The following is a 16,065-nucleotide window of genomic DNA, read 5'->3' on the forward strand; positions in this document are numbered from 1 at the left end:
GCTGGCTCAACGAGATTTCCTGCCCAAAGTGGGCGGTTGAGGTCTGCAAAAGATTTACCACCAGAAGCACTTCCTCTTGGTATGAAAGGAGAGAGGCAGAACAAAAGCAGCTGGCTGGAGGATAGAGGTAGTAGAAGGCTCTGGTTTTGGGAGACCGGAAAGTCTTCATAGAATGACGTTTGGTGCCTGGCTAGTACCAACTGGATGAAACGTAGTTATTAAGCCATAACTAGACATGTTTTGTATTGTAGGTAATCAAAGGAAGAGTGTCCAAAAAGACAGGATATATAGAAAAGTGGCTGTCGCACGTGAAGTCTGAGGCCAGTTGTAAGTGGTCCGATTGTAAGACCAATTTCATGAAAAAGTACACTGTTTTTTCAGGAAACCCTCACTCAACCTAGTGGTGACATGCTTCATCATCGGGTCCACCGGGAGAGATCGAATACCTCCCCGGTGTGCTGCGACGCCAGGAGACTGCGGAGCAGGTTTTTGTGTGAAGATGAAGTGTGAAAAAGTAATGAGGTTAAAAATGTCAATGGTTGTACCAAAAAAAAACTTTATTCACTGGTCAACCTGACATATTAAAAACTGGATATGTGAAGGGAAACTAGCCAATTATATTATACTGGTGTTTACCCTGTAAAGGAGGTCAACATGTTTCTGCCCGTTCTATGTGTTATTTTACTGGGCTTTCATCAGGACCGGTAAGCGAGTGTGCCAATGACAGGAGGGGCGCGCTAAGGCCCGCCCTGCCAATGGTCGTGAAAGTTAAAAATAGCACTATGTGTAAAGTGGTGCAAAAAAGAAAAAACAATCTCATAAGTTGTGGGGTTTTACCTCTTTTGCGAGGAACCTAGGAGTCTGAAGGAGGAAAGTGACAAACAGACAAACAAAAACATAAAAACAAAGATATAAAATCAATGGTTTGTACATATGTACAGTGGCTATAAAGAGTGACTTTGTGGCATGACACATGCTAGCAAACCTATCAAGGGCCGTGGCCGGTATGCATGAGATGCGCTGTTGAGGTTGTGCCAAAATCCATGGTGGAGGGGCCTCAACTAGCGCTGAAGGAATATATTCAGCGCGGACTGTTGCGTATGTGTAGTATAGCAACAGTGGTTTAGCGAGAAGACTTATCGTGTCTAAGTCTATCTGTGAGGTAGTACAAGTAAATAGCACGCTACCTATCGTGGGGTGTCAGGGAATGAACCCCGAGGGAAAAAAAACGTGAGAGCAGGGTTCCGGTGCAAAGCGCAGTGACACTGCCGGCCGTGGTATGTAATTTAACCAAGCACACAACACTAAGTACAAGATATAGGAAAAATGTCCTCACTTGTAGAGAAATAGATCCACGCCCCATAGAACTCAGGAGGGGGGTGGGAGCGACAATGGCACACCCTAATAATAAAGGGAAGAGAAACATATACACACAAAGGAGGTTTTTAGAACTGGCAAGATCCCATTCATACAACTTATCTGATGTAAAGATGTCCCATAGTAAGGTCTCTTACGCCCGCAACGCTCAGCACCCGCTCGGCACCTAGCTGCACCCTCGCTGGATCTCGTGGATCCTTAGCGAAGGGCGAGCAAGGCGTTTAAGGAGCGGTGGCTGGGCGCGGGCCAATCGGGGACCTACGTTCCAAGCGAGGCTTGGAAACAGAAGCGTCTCAGCCAATCGGGGACCGGCAATGGACACGAGGCTTGGTTAGAGGCTCGCGTAGTCCCGCGAGAGGTCGCGGAGCCCCGAGTGGTTTCCTGGAATGAAAACGAGGCTTGCATCGCAAGCTAGACTGGAGCGCAAGCCTCGGTAATGGAGTGGGCGGGGTCCGCCTTTGTGTACAGATAGTACAAAGCGGGACAGGGCGATGGCCAGCATGTATTGCCCAGTAAAGGTGAAAACGCTAAAGGAACAGCATTAGTGTGGAGTCCCTGATAATGTTTGACTGAATAAATTATCAGAGGTGGGAGTAATTGGTTGAAAAATGCTAATATCAGCTCTTGTATGAACAATAAGAGCCAACATGTTCAGTTGTAGTATTCACAGCAGGGTTGGGAGATAGCAACAGAACTTCAGTTGATTAGTGTTTTAGGACACTAGTCCACGGAATTTGGTCATTTAGTCCATGGATATGGGTGCTGAGTCTATAGACCCAGCGCTGTTCTTTTTCAAACAATATGTTGTCTCTGATTTTAACACAATTGACCTGTTCGATCACTGTCCAGGTCATATCATTAGGAGTATGATTGGCTTGTAGGTAGTGTTCACTGAGTTTTGTGGTGATTTTTTTGCATCGAATGTTGCTACGGTGTTCACCGATGCGTGTTTTAACTTTCCTGGTGGTCATCCCCACGTAGCGTTTTGCGCAGGGGCAGGTGATCAAGTAAATCACGTTTGTTGAATTACAGTTTGTGTGGGATTTTTGTGTCCACACTTTTCCAGGTTCCAAGTTAAGTTGTTTAGAGTGAGTGGTCAGATGACAGACACTGCAGTCTGTGCATGGAAAGTGACCCGTAACTGGGGGTAGGTGCCAAGCTTCTGTGATAGACCTGGTAACAGTGTTTGCAGTAGAGCCTGGTAATGGTCTTGTATGCACCAAGGCATCTTTTATACTCCTGCCTTTCTTGAAGGAGAAAAGAGGTTTTTCCCAGTTACTCATATTGCTCGTGATAGTTCTCCAATTCTTATTGATGGATTTTTTGACTGTGTCTGAGAGGGTACTGTAGGTGGTTACACAAGTGAGTGGTACTTCCGTGGTTGTCTTTACATTGTCCTCTAGGAGTGCATCTCGAGGTTGGTTTCGTGCTCTAGTTTGGCTTTTTTGAGTATTCCTTCAGGGTAACCTCTTTGTTTTAGTTTTTCTGTTAGCTCCTTGGCCTGTTCTTTGTAGTCGTTAATGTTACTACAATTTCTTCTTAGCCGTAGGAATTGGCCATAGGGCAAGTTTTCCCTTAAAGGCCTTGGGTGGAAACTCCTAAAATCAAGAAGGTTGTTTTTCGCCGTCGGTTTGTGGTGGGTCACAGTTGTGAGAGAGGTTCCCTCTATCTTGATTACCACATCAAGGAAAATGATCGATTCTCTACTGAAGTTATGAGTAAACCTCAAGAAGGGATCAAGAGTATTCACCCAATTTAGGAACTGGAGGAGACTGGCTTCCGTCCCTGTCCACAACAGAAGAATGTCATCAATGTACCTCCTCCATAATCCTATGGAGGAGGCAAAGGGGTTAGTTGCTGGTAGGATGTGCTTTGTTTCAAAATCATAAACATACAAACCCGCTACGCTAGGAGCGAAAGTACTCCCCATTGAGGTCCCAGTGCATTGGAGGTACAATTGTCCTTTGTACTCAAAGTAGTTTTCTTTGAGTGCCATTCTTGCACATTTAAGGATGAATTCTTTGGGGGTAGTGTATTCCCAGTTTTCCTTGTCTAATGCTTCTCCCAGTACCCGTAGTGTGTCTTCCTGTGGGATACTGGTGTACAGACTCTCTATGTCCATTGTTACCAATATTACTGAGTTTTCTGCTAGAGTGATCTCATTCAGTAATTTGAGTAAACTCTTGGTGTCTTTTAAGTAGGTACTAGAGTTCTGTACAAGCGGTTTCAAGTAATAGTCACAAAATGTGGATAAGGGTTCCAGAACTGACCCGATCCCTGATACTATTGGCCTACCTGGAGGTGGGACCACATTTTTATGTGTTTTTGGCAGCGTGTAAAAGTAGGGTATAGTTTGTCCCCCTGCCATGAGAAATGCTGCTTCATGCGGGGAGATGTGACCATCAGTCTCCGCTTCCTGTACAAAGGTTCTAATGCGTGCCTTCATTTCTGTGGTAGGGTCCGTGTTGAGGAGCAAGTAATTTGTTCTGTTGTTCAGGAGTGTCATACAGGCTTTGTCGTATTCAGTGGTGTCTTGGATGACAATCCCTCCGCCTTTATCGGCAGGTTTTATGGTTATTTCTTTGTGGTTTCTCAGGTTGTCCAAGGCCTTGTGTTCTGCTGCGGAAACATTGTTGAATCGTTTGGGGTCTTCACAATTTTCCAGATCTTTTATAACTGCCTGTTCAAAAGCAGTAATAGCTGCAGGAATCGTATGCGGTGGTGGCATAAACGTGGATTTCGGTCTGAAGTTAGTGTCAAACTCCTGTTCTTCTGTCAAGGACTGGTCCTTGGATTCAAAAAAGGCCTTTAGTTTTAGTTTCCTAAAAAACTGTGAAAGTTCACAGTGTAGGAGGAATTTGTCAGGACGAGAGGTAGGGACAAATCCCAGGCCTTTTTCCAGGACTTTTGTTTCTTCTGGAGTTAGGATTTTTTTAGAGAGGTTGGTAACCAGGCTTACACTGCGCTTGTGCTGGCTGTTGCTGTCCTGCTGCGGGTGTGTTTCCCCACTGCATCCTCGTCTTCCCAGGTCACTTGTGTGTTGCCTCTGTTCCGTCCCCGTCCTCTCCCGCCCCTCCCTAAAAAAGGCATGGGTGGGTGGTTGAGGGGAAACTGGGGGTGCATGTACGGATTCCAGTTCATCATAGGGAACTGGGGTTGTTGATAGAACATTGGTGCAGGACCATTATTAGGATCGCCATAATTCTGCCATCTAGGTTGTTGGTTTGGGAAGTTAAATCTACCCCTCCCTCCTCTCCGTCCTTTTTGTCTTGGACTCTGATTGCTCGCTGTACTCCCACTTGAGGAGTTGCTGTCTGAATCATCTGATTTGTTAGTGTCCTTTTTAGGAGCACTGTAATTCGGATCGGAGTAGGGATATACACTTTCAAATTTAAATTTTTTGAGATCTTTTTGAAATTTTGTGAGTTTCGCCTGCATCAGATTGTCCTTGTACTCCGTGAGGTCTTTATTAATTTCATCCAACTTTTTTTTATAACCCGTTATCATAGATTTATATTGGGCTTCTGTTTGTTGGATTTCAATCAACAGAGTTTCGGATAGGCGTAGTGCTGTTTTAATAATGAGTACCAGCCAGTCTCTGGTGCAGTGCCAGGCAATCATGGCCCAGTCTCTTCTAAAAGTGGCGTCATTCAGAAAAATCCTTGGGGCGTTCGTAACCAAGAGCCCTTTGGGGGCTGAGTTAGAGGTAAGGTATTGCTTTAGGATTGTTCCGTGAAGTATAGTTCTTATTCTGTCACGCTTTAGTTCAGTAAGTTGTTCCCATTCTGCTGTATGTGAGATAGCCTGAGATATTGCTGGATCAGCAAACATATTAGGATATGCCAAAAGTTCATCTATCTCCTCCGTGGAGTAAGTGAGTCCCAGATTTGCCGCCATTTTTTGTGAAAAATACAAGAATTCGTGTAACAAGAGAGATCTCTCACTGCTGTGCGCAGCTAAGTATGTATCAACAAAAAGAGAGAGAGGGTTTTAAGGGCACTCTTAGTCCCCAAACAAATTACAGGTAATCAAAGGAAGAGTGTCCAAAAAGACAGGATATATAGAAAAGTGGTTGTCGCACGTGAAGTCTGAGGCCAGTTGTAAGTGGTCCGATTGTAAGACCAATTTCATGAAAAAGTACACTGTTTTTTCAGGAAACCCTCACTCACCCTAGTGGTGACATGCTTCATCATCGGGTCCACCGGGAGAGGACCACCATATATGTATGAGAGTGCCAGTAGCTTCGGTACATCGCCATTTGGATGTTGACTATATGGGAAAAATGCAAAACAACCTAACCGGATTTAGGTATATTGAAACATCGCTTTTTGTATGATTCTCTATGTGAACTACTCCTATCTGGGGAATTACGGCCATAGGAATTCCCACTGTTTATCAGTGATTGACTGCCCCGTGCCTCTTTCCCAGTGAGACTGAAACAGATGTTTAGAAGATTTATATTCTTTAATCGTGCTGTAGGTCCTCGAGATTAGTCCTTATAAGCCCGCAAATGAATGGACCAATTTTTCAAATGGGGTAAGGGGCCAAAACATTTGAAAGTTGCTGAGCCCAGTGGCGAAGTTTGCAATATTGCTGAGAAGTCTGAGGAAGCCGAAATTCCCATTTGCATTGGTCAAAAGAAATGGCTGTACCCTACAGTCACTCTCTGTACATTCTGTAAAAGATTTGGGGTTATGAGAAGGAGTGAAGTCCGGGTGGCTCGCCAAGAGGGTGTTGGGGGAGGTGTATCTAGTAAAGCCCTTCTTAAAGGCCAATTGATCTCATATATCGACCACTGTTTGTGTTGGGGTGCAATGTATGCACTTTTCGGTCTGCTGTGTCACACAAGCCAAACCAAGTCTTACAGCAACCTGCACACTCCTGCCCATTCTATATGTAGCCAACACTATTAACTCTCATGAACCACTCATTCTGAGACATATCTGGGGTGTGTCGTCCAGTAGATAGATAGATAGATAACAAGCTTTATTCGATTTTGATGCATAAAATTCATAAAAGCACATGATATAAAACATTAAAAAATCTTCAATACATTTCCATTAGGGACAGGTTTGCATTACAAATCGCTAATTCATTACAAAATCATCAACTTCCTACATGTATCACACTTTTTTAAAAAATCGCTAAAATCCATATCATAAGTTCATTTTCTGAAAATTGCAAAACTAAGAATGCATGTCGCCATCTTCTAAGAGCGAGTTTCTTTAAAAGTGGAACCAGCCATTTTTTCCTCTGTATACTATAAAATTTACAGAAAAAAGCTACATGCATTGTCGTCTGCTCAGATATATTATCGGATGGGTATAATTGCATCGCCCTTGCCCAGTCGTTCATGTTTCGGAAACTCGTTATGCGATGAAAGATATCTAGTCTAAATCTTGTAAGTAGCAATCTGTCTTATTGACCATGAACTAGAATGAGATAGGGTTGAATGCTCAAGGTTGTTATCGACTGTTGATGCAGTACTGTAGGCTTTACTATTTCAACTGTTAAACAACAGGATTCAAGTAATGCTAAACATGTTTGTTTCAGTTTTTTTCTAGACAACATAATCATGGTAAGTGGTTCTTTGTAGAACTCAGGATGTCCTAGGTCATACAAAAAAGTCCTGACCTATTTTAACCACTTGATTTTCAACACATCGGTCATTCCCAGAGCATTGGTTAAAATATCCCTGTTCAAATGTGTTTCGTCTGTAGTCCATATCCTATGCCAGAGCATGATTGGTTCTGTTTTAATTAAATCTGTTATAAACGGAACCCCCAATTTTGAGTGACAGGCATAGGAAGATACGCTGTGTCGTCCAGTAACACTCCATCATGTTAGGACAAGCCAGACAACCTAGTTTCCTTGCCAACATAAACAGTTTATTAGAAATGCAGGGCCTCGCCCCTCTTCATATAAATGAGTGCAATTTTGGGGGAGATCTGTGATATCTGCTGTGGGGATAAGGGTAGGGAGAGATAGGAACACGTAGAGCAGCCACGGAAGCACATTGATTTTGCCACATTAACATGTCTCAGCCAAGAGATGTGGAGAGGATGCCACCTCCTGAGATGTTTGCCGATTTACAGGTCAATTGTCTTCAGTCCATCCATCCATTAAAGTGGCTAGTAACACTGGAGACCTAAGAAGATGATGAATGGTTTAAGTAGCCGAAAGGTGAGGAGAGGAGCGATGGAGTGGTCTGGAAACGTGAGGTTGAGGGCCAGTGACTTATCTCTGTTAACCTTGAAGCCCAATACCTGTTCAAATGAGTACAGAAGCTTAAAAACTCTGGCAGGGACTCAGTAGGAGTTGTTACTGCAAGTAGGAGGTCGTCCACAAACAAGTTAATCCTGGGGAGTGATATCCGAAGAAGATCTCAGATATCCTAGGTGAGCTCCCAACCAAATGCTAAGGGTTCCGGCATTAGCTTGAGCAAAAGTGGAGGAGGGAAAGAGAGCAGTGCAGCAACCCTGTCTTGACTGGGTAGAGTGCCTTCTCTGCATCCAACAAAGGGAGCACAGAAGTTATGTTGCGTCTATGTTCCTTTTCTACCAAGTGCAACATGCGTCTGATCTCTGCCCCTCGGCATTGCGAATAAAGCTGACCTGATCAAGGATTGGCAGAAAGGTTTCCCTCCTTTGCACCTGAATTTTGGAGAAGAGTTTGGTGTTGGTGTTCAGCAATGCGATAGGGTAGTAAGACAGGTAGTTAGATGGATCTTTGCCCTGTGCAAGTAGCAGAAGGATTTCAGCTTTGCACATAGTTGAGGTTAGGCTTGTGGACTAACTGAAGGAGTTGGACAATGCAATACACTGATCCCTTAACAGGTGAGGATGGCTTCATAACAATCTACAGAGAGGACAGAGGGCCCTTCCACTGGAATTTCTTTAAGAGCTTTGAATATTTCATCCAGTTCAATCGGGCCTCCAAAGGTTCTCTGTATGCTGATGAGCTAGGTGTCCAGTCACAAGGACGTAGGTAAGTCTCAATGTCAATTATGTTCTTGTCACCCTGACTATAGAGGTTTTGATAAAAGTCATGAAAAGAACTTTGCGTCGCCACTTCTTTTAATACTCAGGTTTCACTGTGGGTGTTGACCTGAGCGATGTGGGTTTTGCCTCTATTGAGTTTAATTTTGCGCGCTAACAGTGTACTTACTATCTCCTCTATCATATAAGCGCTGTTGTAGGTGGAGCCAGTATCTTTCCGATTGATTCATTCTATCGGATTTAAGTTGGCCATGTAAAATTGCAAGTTTTCTTTGGTTTTGTTTAGAGGGTGGATGTTTACCTGAACTTCAGAAGTATTGTGTGCTCTATCAGTGCTCTGTTTTTTAAGGCACCTGGCTTAGCTTTCTGAAACACCCTCACCGCCATTTGTCGGTAGACATGACATCAAAATGAACACTCTATTTAGGAAAGGCCTTCTCCAACCAGGTAACCTTTTTTCCTGTCCTGTAAAACTAATACTATTCTTACTCCTACTTGTTCCTAATCTTACTCGAACACTTCCACTGATTTCTTCTTTATCTTCTACATATACCCCTCGTTTAATACTATTTATACCTACTCATAATTCTACTCTACATGTCAAGTCAAGTCAAGTCATAAAATTTGTATAGCGCACTACATACCCAGAGGGTTTCAAGGCGCTTAGCAAGGGGAGGAGGATTATTTGTCAAATATCCACGTTTTAAGCCCCCTATTTAATCATATGTACTTCCATTCTTAGGCCCTTAGACCCACTCCTACTTCTACTTCTAATCTTACTTCTACTTTTTCTTCCTCCTACTTCACCATACTCCTACTATTATGTATGCCAATTTGTCACCTAGTTATTCCAACTCACATTTACTTTTACATCCCTATTCCAATTTACTTCCTCTGTTATTGTCCCTTTTTCTCTCTCCATATCGATCTCCCTCTCTGTGTCTCTATGTTAATGTCCTTTTCACTACTGCCCAGTCCCTATTTTAAAGTACCTGTTTCTCTATGTGTTGCATAGCCTATCCCACTTCTCGTATCTCAATGGCGGTGGCAATAGGTGCCTTAAACCTCTGGCTAGCCCAGGGGTGAGGTATATTGCTTTATTATCTCATCCTTGCCCATAGGAGGGAAAACATCCCCCCAACCTTCTCCATGGGTGGGGTATATCATTTCTGTCTAGGCCTTAGCAAAGATAGAGGGGGCAGATGGTTCTGTATTTTTACATGACTCTCAACTTGCATACGGAGGAGCAGAGACTATTTCCCCTACCCCTGACTAAAGGTGTGGGGGTATATTCCCGCCAAATCATTCAAAGGCGTGAGATATACAACTTTTTCAAACCCCTGCCATCCCCGGCCCACAGCCATGGGCCATTTTTGTTTAAGTTTGACAACATCCCCACATACTCAAGGGTGGGGCGAAGGTATTTTGCACCTTTGCCTTGGCCAAGCGTGATGGTGGGTGCCCTGCTCTAACAAGCTGCTGTGCATAGGGGAGCAGTGGAACACACATGTGCCCCTGCAATTGTGGCACAGGAGCGACTGTGAGCTGCACCACTCCTTTAGTCCTGCCCCATGCTCAATGATTTCAAAATGTCCTCCTGTGACTATTGAGAGCATACTTGTATAAAGAACGTTTTTTTGAATGCATGGGTTTGTCATTCCTGTAAATCAAATTAGTAACTGTCTTAAGATTGAAGTGTTAGACGCTTGTTTAACTCATTTAACAATTCGCAAAAGGCATATACTGCTCACATTAAGTAGAATTATAATAATGAAGATGGAGCATGGACACTGGGAGCAGAATTTAAAACAGGCATGCATCATTATAATAATGAAGTTGGAGCTTGAACACTGGGACCAGGATTTAAAAACAACATTTTGCATTGGTCGGTGTGCTTCCTGTGGTCCACGCCAGACCCAATGTAATATCAAATATGCCAGTGCATGACAACTTTAAGCACACCACAGCTCCTCCAAACTAGATAGATACCCTGATCAAATTCACTAACTATGGACATATGTGGGGTATCAGGAGAAAAGCCCAAAAGTGTGGAGTATGCTAATACTAGTATTTGTCTTTTAACTACACCTTCTATATTTTTAGATGGTATAGTGCCCATTCACCACCTGAACAAGCTTTTAACACATGTACCTTATGTCCTGTGGACTTATGTTGTCATCTCGGTCCTTGCGTGGTGTTATTGCTAAAATCCAGGGATTTAAGGTGGGAGCCAAAGACATAAGTGCAAAGACTAGAATTTGCTAATGTTCTTTGTATGTCTATCAATTGCACACGTATGTACCCCTACTTTGTAGACGGTTGCATGCCTTTTTAATCTTTAGGACATGCTTTTATAGTTGTGTTTCTTCTAAATTTTAATTATGATACATGTTCCTATATTTTAATTGTTATGTGTTTTAAACATTGCATGGATATTTGAGATGTGTAAACTTTTATGGCATGTATGCCGTAATACATTATTTATGATGATGGATTCACTTTCACGTAACTGGGCCTCCGCTCCCCAAGAATGAACTTCTAAATAAACGGTATCTTCCATAGGACACACATGCAGTGTATCATCTGCTGTGTTCTAACACTACAGTAGTAAATTTATGGAGGAAATGCATAAAAACCTGAGGTTTCGTGTTGACTTACTATTAAGTGGCATTCTGCAATCCACAGCTCTCTCAGCGATGGGCATGCTTCCAGGCTGGCAATCTTCTGAATGTTTTGCCCAACAAGAATGAGTGATGTTAGATTTGGGAAGAATGACAGTCCAACCATTCCAGGATATCCTGAGAAGAACATTTCTAGCACTGCAGTTTTGGGTCCTTCTTGTTCTATTTTCTCAAAACATAAGCCATTGCCCATGCACTGGGAAAAAAAAAACAATGTTAGTTTCTATAGTAGTGGACTACGGAGTCCTACAGCTGAACAGTGGCTTAGAGATTTGGGGCCATATGTAGGTAACAGGGAAATACCGATTCCTAATCGATTCGGTATTTAGGAATCGGTATTCCAGATGTAGGTAAGAATTCGGTAAAAAATACCGAATTCCTAATATTCGTTATTACTGAATCGGTAATTGAGATTCGTAATAACGAATACCTACCCATTCATTCCTATGGGCTTGGAGGCCTATAGGAAAGAATGTGAAGACATTCTGTATTACTGATTCGGTATTACCGATTCGGTATTACTGAATCGGTAATACTGGGAGGTATTTCAAGGGTGCGAGGGTGTCCAAAGAACACCCTGTTGCACCCCTGAAATGTGCGTGTGTGCACATGTGGCACACATGTATGCCCTAAGGGCATGGATGTGTGCCACATGGCACATTTCAAAAACCTAAAAAGTGCTTCTTGAAAGGAAATCGCTATTTACCACCAACTTGGAGTTGGTGGGGAAATAGCGATTCCTTAAGGCTGGGGTGCACTGTTTTAAGTGCTACCTACATTGCATTTAAGGAATCAGTATTACCGATTCCTTAAATGCAAGGCCATAAGGAATCAGTATTAAGGAATCGGTATTTACCGATTCCTTAATACTGAACCCTCCCTACATCACAAATGCCTAAATACCGGTCGGTAACGGTGAAATTTAACGAATTTCACCGTTACTGACTGGTATTGGGCCACCTACATATGGCCCCTGGTCTTTTGCAGAGAAATTCTAGTGTTGTATGCGGAGGAGCTGCCATCCTCCTCCAGGCCAAATGACATTTTGGAGGCCTTGTTAACTTACCTGCGCTCTGCTGTGCAGCCGGATCCCCCCCTGAAAATTAGTCCCCGTAAACACTTGTGCCACATGCTTTTCTGTGCCGATGTTAATATGTACAACATGTACCCCATGTCAGCTAAATTCAGCCACATTCTGTTTATGGTTATTTTTTCATATGGTTGTACCAATGATGTCATTTCTCTTCCCCTGTACACTGTATGCGACTTTATAAAAATCAATAAAAAAAAGAATAATAGTGGAATGAGGGTATTTATATAATGTAGGGGCAAGTAGAGTTTTATGTAGTTTTAGCTCTCTCTGGAGTCCAATCGGTGCAATGTTTTGTTCTCCCCCTCCTTCTTTCTGCCTCTGTTTCTCTCTCTTATTAGTGTCTGGCACAGTATAATTATACTACAGTCAAAGATGTAATGAAACAGTTATCAAGTAATGTGCCATTTATTTATCCTTGTATAAAATCAGACAACTGAATAACCACAAGGACCATATTTGAAAACGATATATATTTTTCCATAAGGTTTTCACATAATACACAATCCAAGAGGTCTATGTGAAGGTCACTAATTGAATCATTCAGCGCAGAATACTTCTTAACTGCCCCCAATTAAAATAGCTGCCCTCATCTTCAATGGAGTTGCACATCAAATGTATCCAACTAATAATTCTCACTCCAACATTCCACCATTAAAAACACTTACTGCCATCTAATTCATTCAAAGTCCATCTAAGCATCAATAGTGTCAACATAGCTTTCAATAATCGCTTTGTTCCTATCTTGTATGACTTCTGGAATAATTCACGGCTGGTACAAGGATATAGAACTTTAGATTTTCTTGGTACAATTTATGATGGGAGTCATCTACAAGTCGGTGTTTGAGGTGTGTATCATTTTGATTTTCTGTGGGATCTTGTTGGACAACAAGAAACTTAATATGTACCCCTTAATCTCTTGGATAACTCTTGCCTAGCAATCCACTCATTTCTTATATCGAAAAGTAGAAATGAAGGCATTCAAAAAGTCAGGCTAAAATGCAACTGGAACTCACCTCTGCCATGAGCCACCCAGCGTCAAAACGATAACATGCTCCCAACAACAATTTTGGAGTTTAATTTTTATACTTGTAATTCACTCTTTCACCGGTGTATATTGGGTAGGTTGCTAACCCACAGTTACTAGTGGCACTTATTTCCAATTTGACAATGCTTATCCATGGAAAATGGAGTGTACTGTAAACCACGTCACCATCCAGACTAAACTATGCTAACACATTCCAGCTTTCCCGCCTACTACGTTGGGAAAATTAAAACGTGTTCCTCCCAACTTCAAAACTCCCTGCTTATCCCCACCTCCTATAGCATTCCACTCAGCTAACACTTTTACAGCCATCCTTACCTAAAGCCATATGTACTTCTCACCTCTAACCTCCTCTCCTTCACCTCACCAGTTTCCTCTACGCCTAACTTCCTTTGAGTTGCCTGCCATACAGTCACATAAGACCTCATTCTCCATCTGACTACTGCTCACTTTCAATTACTCTTATTTCCTCATTCATCTACACACCTCTCTGACATTCACTCTTTTCTTGCGTGTAAATCCTTTCTCAAGCTTTATAATACAATCTTTTTCCACCTTTTACACCTCTGCAGTCTCTAGATCTTGTATCAAGTCTATCCTACTTCCATTTAATTTTTCCCTCTAACTCCTATCTTATCTTTCAACCCCATCCTCTTTGCTTCAGTACTGGACCACACATATCCTCTCTCTCACTCAAACAACAATCTTTCAACCCTTCCTTCCTCTCAGTCTCTCTTCCTCCTCCTCCCCACTTCTACAAAACCTGTAATGTAGATCCTTTGCTTGGTTGACTCTGAGAATGACCATACCATAGTTTCCCTTTAATCCAAACTAACTACCTACCCTAAGACTATTGTTCGAATACCATTGAAGACCACTTAGGGGGCGTGGCCTGGCGCAGCAAGATGGCGGACATGCTTGCTTAGGGCTCCACGATACAGGGCTTAAATCCACTTTATTCAGGCGGCTGAAGGCAGCATCTGCTCGTAGGAGACAAAGGAGTGGCTGCGCTTAATGGGACAGCTCTGGCGAAGAACTAGTGAGCTGATTAATTAACCCGTGCAGAGGGAGCGGACGTGCCGAGGGAGGCTGCAGCCTAGTGTCTCCAGAAGCGATCACGGTTGGATGACTGGAGCAGACCTGCTCCTCCCCCCTTTTCCTTGGAGGCTTGCAGCGGGCCCCATTTCGGAAACATTGGGGGAGAACTATCGGGACGACTCCTGCAACGGTTGAACCGCATGAGTGTGCCTTCGGGCATGCGCTGGCATCGGCGGGATTGCTGATTTAGAGGCCCTCCTCCTACTCAAAAATCCGTGTTCAGCCTGGCAGACCTATGGATGCTTTCCTCCCCCTCCTGCAGAGTAGTCAGTCTTGCGCCGGCCAGTAGGTGGTGGTTTGGTTACCACTTCGACATGAGGCCAGAGGAGGGCGGGATGGATCGAGGGCCTGCCTGTTTGTTTGCTGGGACCCAGGTGGAATACCACAAACTACGAGAATTTCTCCTGCATCACCCCCTTACCTCCACTGGGGCAATTAGTGTACTGGGTGATATAAAGGACTTGACATAAGGCTGCTCGTGCCTCCCCAACCCCATTGGGAGGAGTGTATGGTGCTGAGGGATGATGAGCCTACTGTGGTCATTACTGCTGCGGGAGGGCTGGACAAATCAAGTGGGCTCAGAGGCTCGGAGGGAGCACTCCTGCCCTTGGAGTGAGAAGTGGAAACTGAAGCTGCAGCAAGAGATCAAGGCAATGCCATGGACCCACGTCCATTAGGGACCCCCTTTGAAAACCCTTCACTACCCTTTGTCCCTGGAGACCTGCAGAGCACAATATACGCCGCAGGGCTTCTCGTGCCTCCTCAGCTAATGCGGACCCAGCTCGTAGAGTTGGGGGATAGAGAGCCTCTGTTATCAATAATTACTTTCTGCCAACCTTAAGCACAATTAGTGCTAATATTGAAATTCCAGACTTTACCGGGAATGATTTGGCATACAGATGGAAACCCTTCAAGTGCGGCACACACCTTGGAGGGGCACGCTCTGCCATGGTGTCTGATTCTATCCACCCCCACCCCCACTGCATCATCCACTCCGGATCTGCTTCGAATAGAGACCGACCCAATGGCCATGAAATTGGACATTATTCTGCAATCCATTACTGATATCAGGTTGGACCTTGGACGCAGAGTAGATGTGGTGCCCCTGGAAATGGGGCTCCTAAGGGAGGATCAACATAAGCTTTCAGACAAGGTAAAACACACTGAGTCTGTTCAACCTGATTTACAAACCTAAACTAAAGCTCTCAGCACTCCGGTCAAAACTCTTGCCAACACAATTAAACTTCTGAAAAGGAAGTTGGATGATCTGGAGAGCTAAATGAAACAACGTCAAAATCATAGGCTTCCCAGAGGGCATAGAAGTCAATAACCCCACGGCCTTTTTTGAAAATTGGTTCTCTACATGTGTTCCACCAAATGTTTTTTCCTATCACTTCATTGTGGTGTGGTGTTTCCAGTTATCAGGTGTAACCCATGCAGAATCATTGTACACCAATGACATACTCATGTATATTTGAGATGTCTGAAACGGTGTGGATGCTATAGCACAAGAGCTGAGTACCTTTAAGGTTGCCTCAGGTCTGCTTATTCCCACTGCATCAGGTTTGCCCGGTTCTCCCAATCATGGTGGACAGCTGCTGGATTCAGTGGGAACCTCAAGCGTTCCAATACTTAGGCATTAATATATACCACTCAACTCCTGATCTCCTAGAGGACAATTTGATAAGAACTATCTATGCCCTCTGGGCTCAAATCACACTTTCCAAATCGCTCCCTACCACAATACAGGGCCAGGTCACGCAGTCCAAGATGATG

At 43.6% G+C, this 16,065-nt stretch overlaps 1 protein-coding gene across 1 annotated transcript in view; it reads right to left on the reverse strand.

Annotated features, from left to right (window-relative positions):
- The window catches only part of LRRC9 (leucine rich repeat containing 9), a 719,638-nt gene that overhangs the window by 631,988 nt on the left and 71,585 nt on the right, over window positions 1-16,065 (reverse strand). The window contains exon 3 of the mRNA XM_086937964.1: window positions 11,034-11,252. Coding sequence (XP_086794090.1) covers window positions 11,034-11,252 — 219 coding nt within the window. The remainder of the gene's footprint in view (window positions 1-11,033; window positions 11,253-16,065) is intronic.

This window comes from Lissotriton vulgaris, chromosome 9 (assembly GCF_964263255.1).
Source record: "Lissotriton vulgaris chromosome 9, aLisVul1.2, whole genome shotgun sequence".
Taxonomy (NCBI): domain Eukaryota; kingdom Metazoa; phylum Chordata; class Amphibia; order Caudata; family Salamandridae; genus Lissotriton; species Lissotriton vulgaris.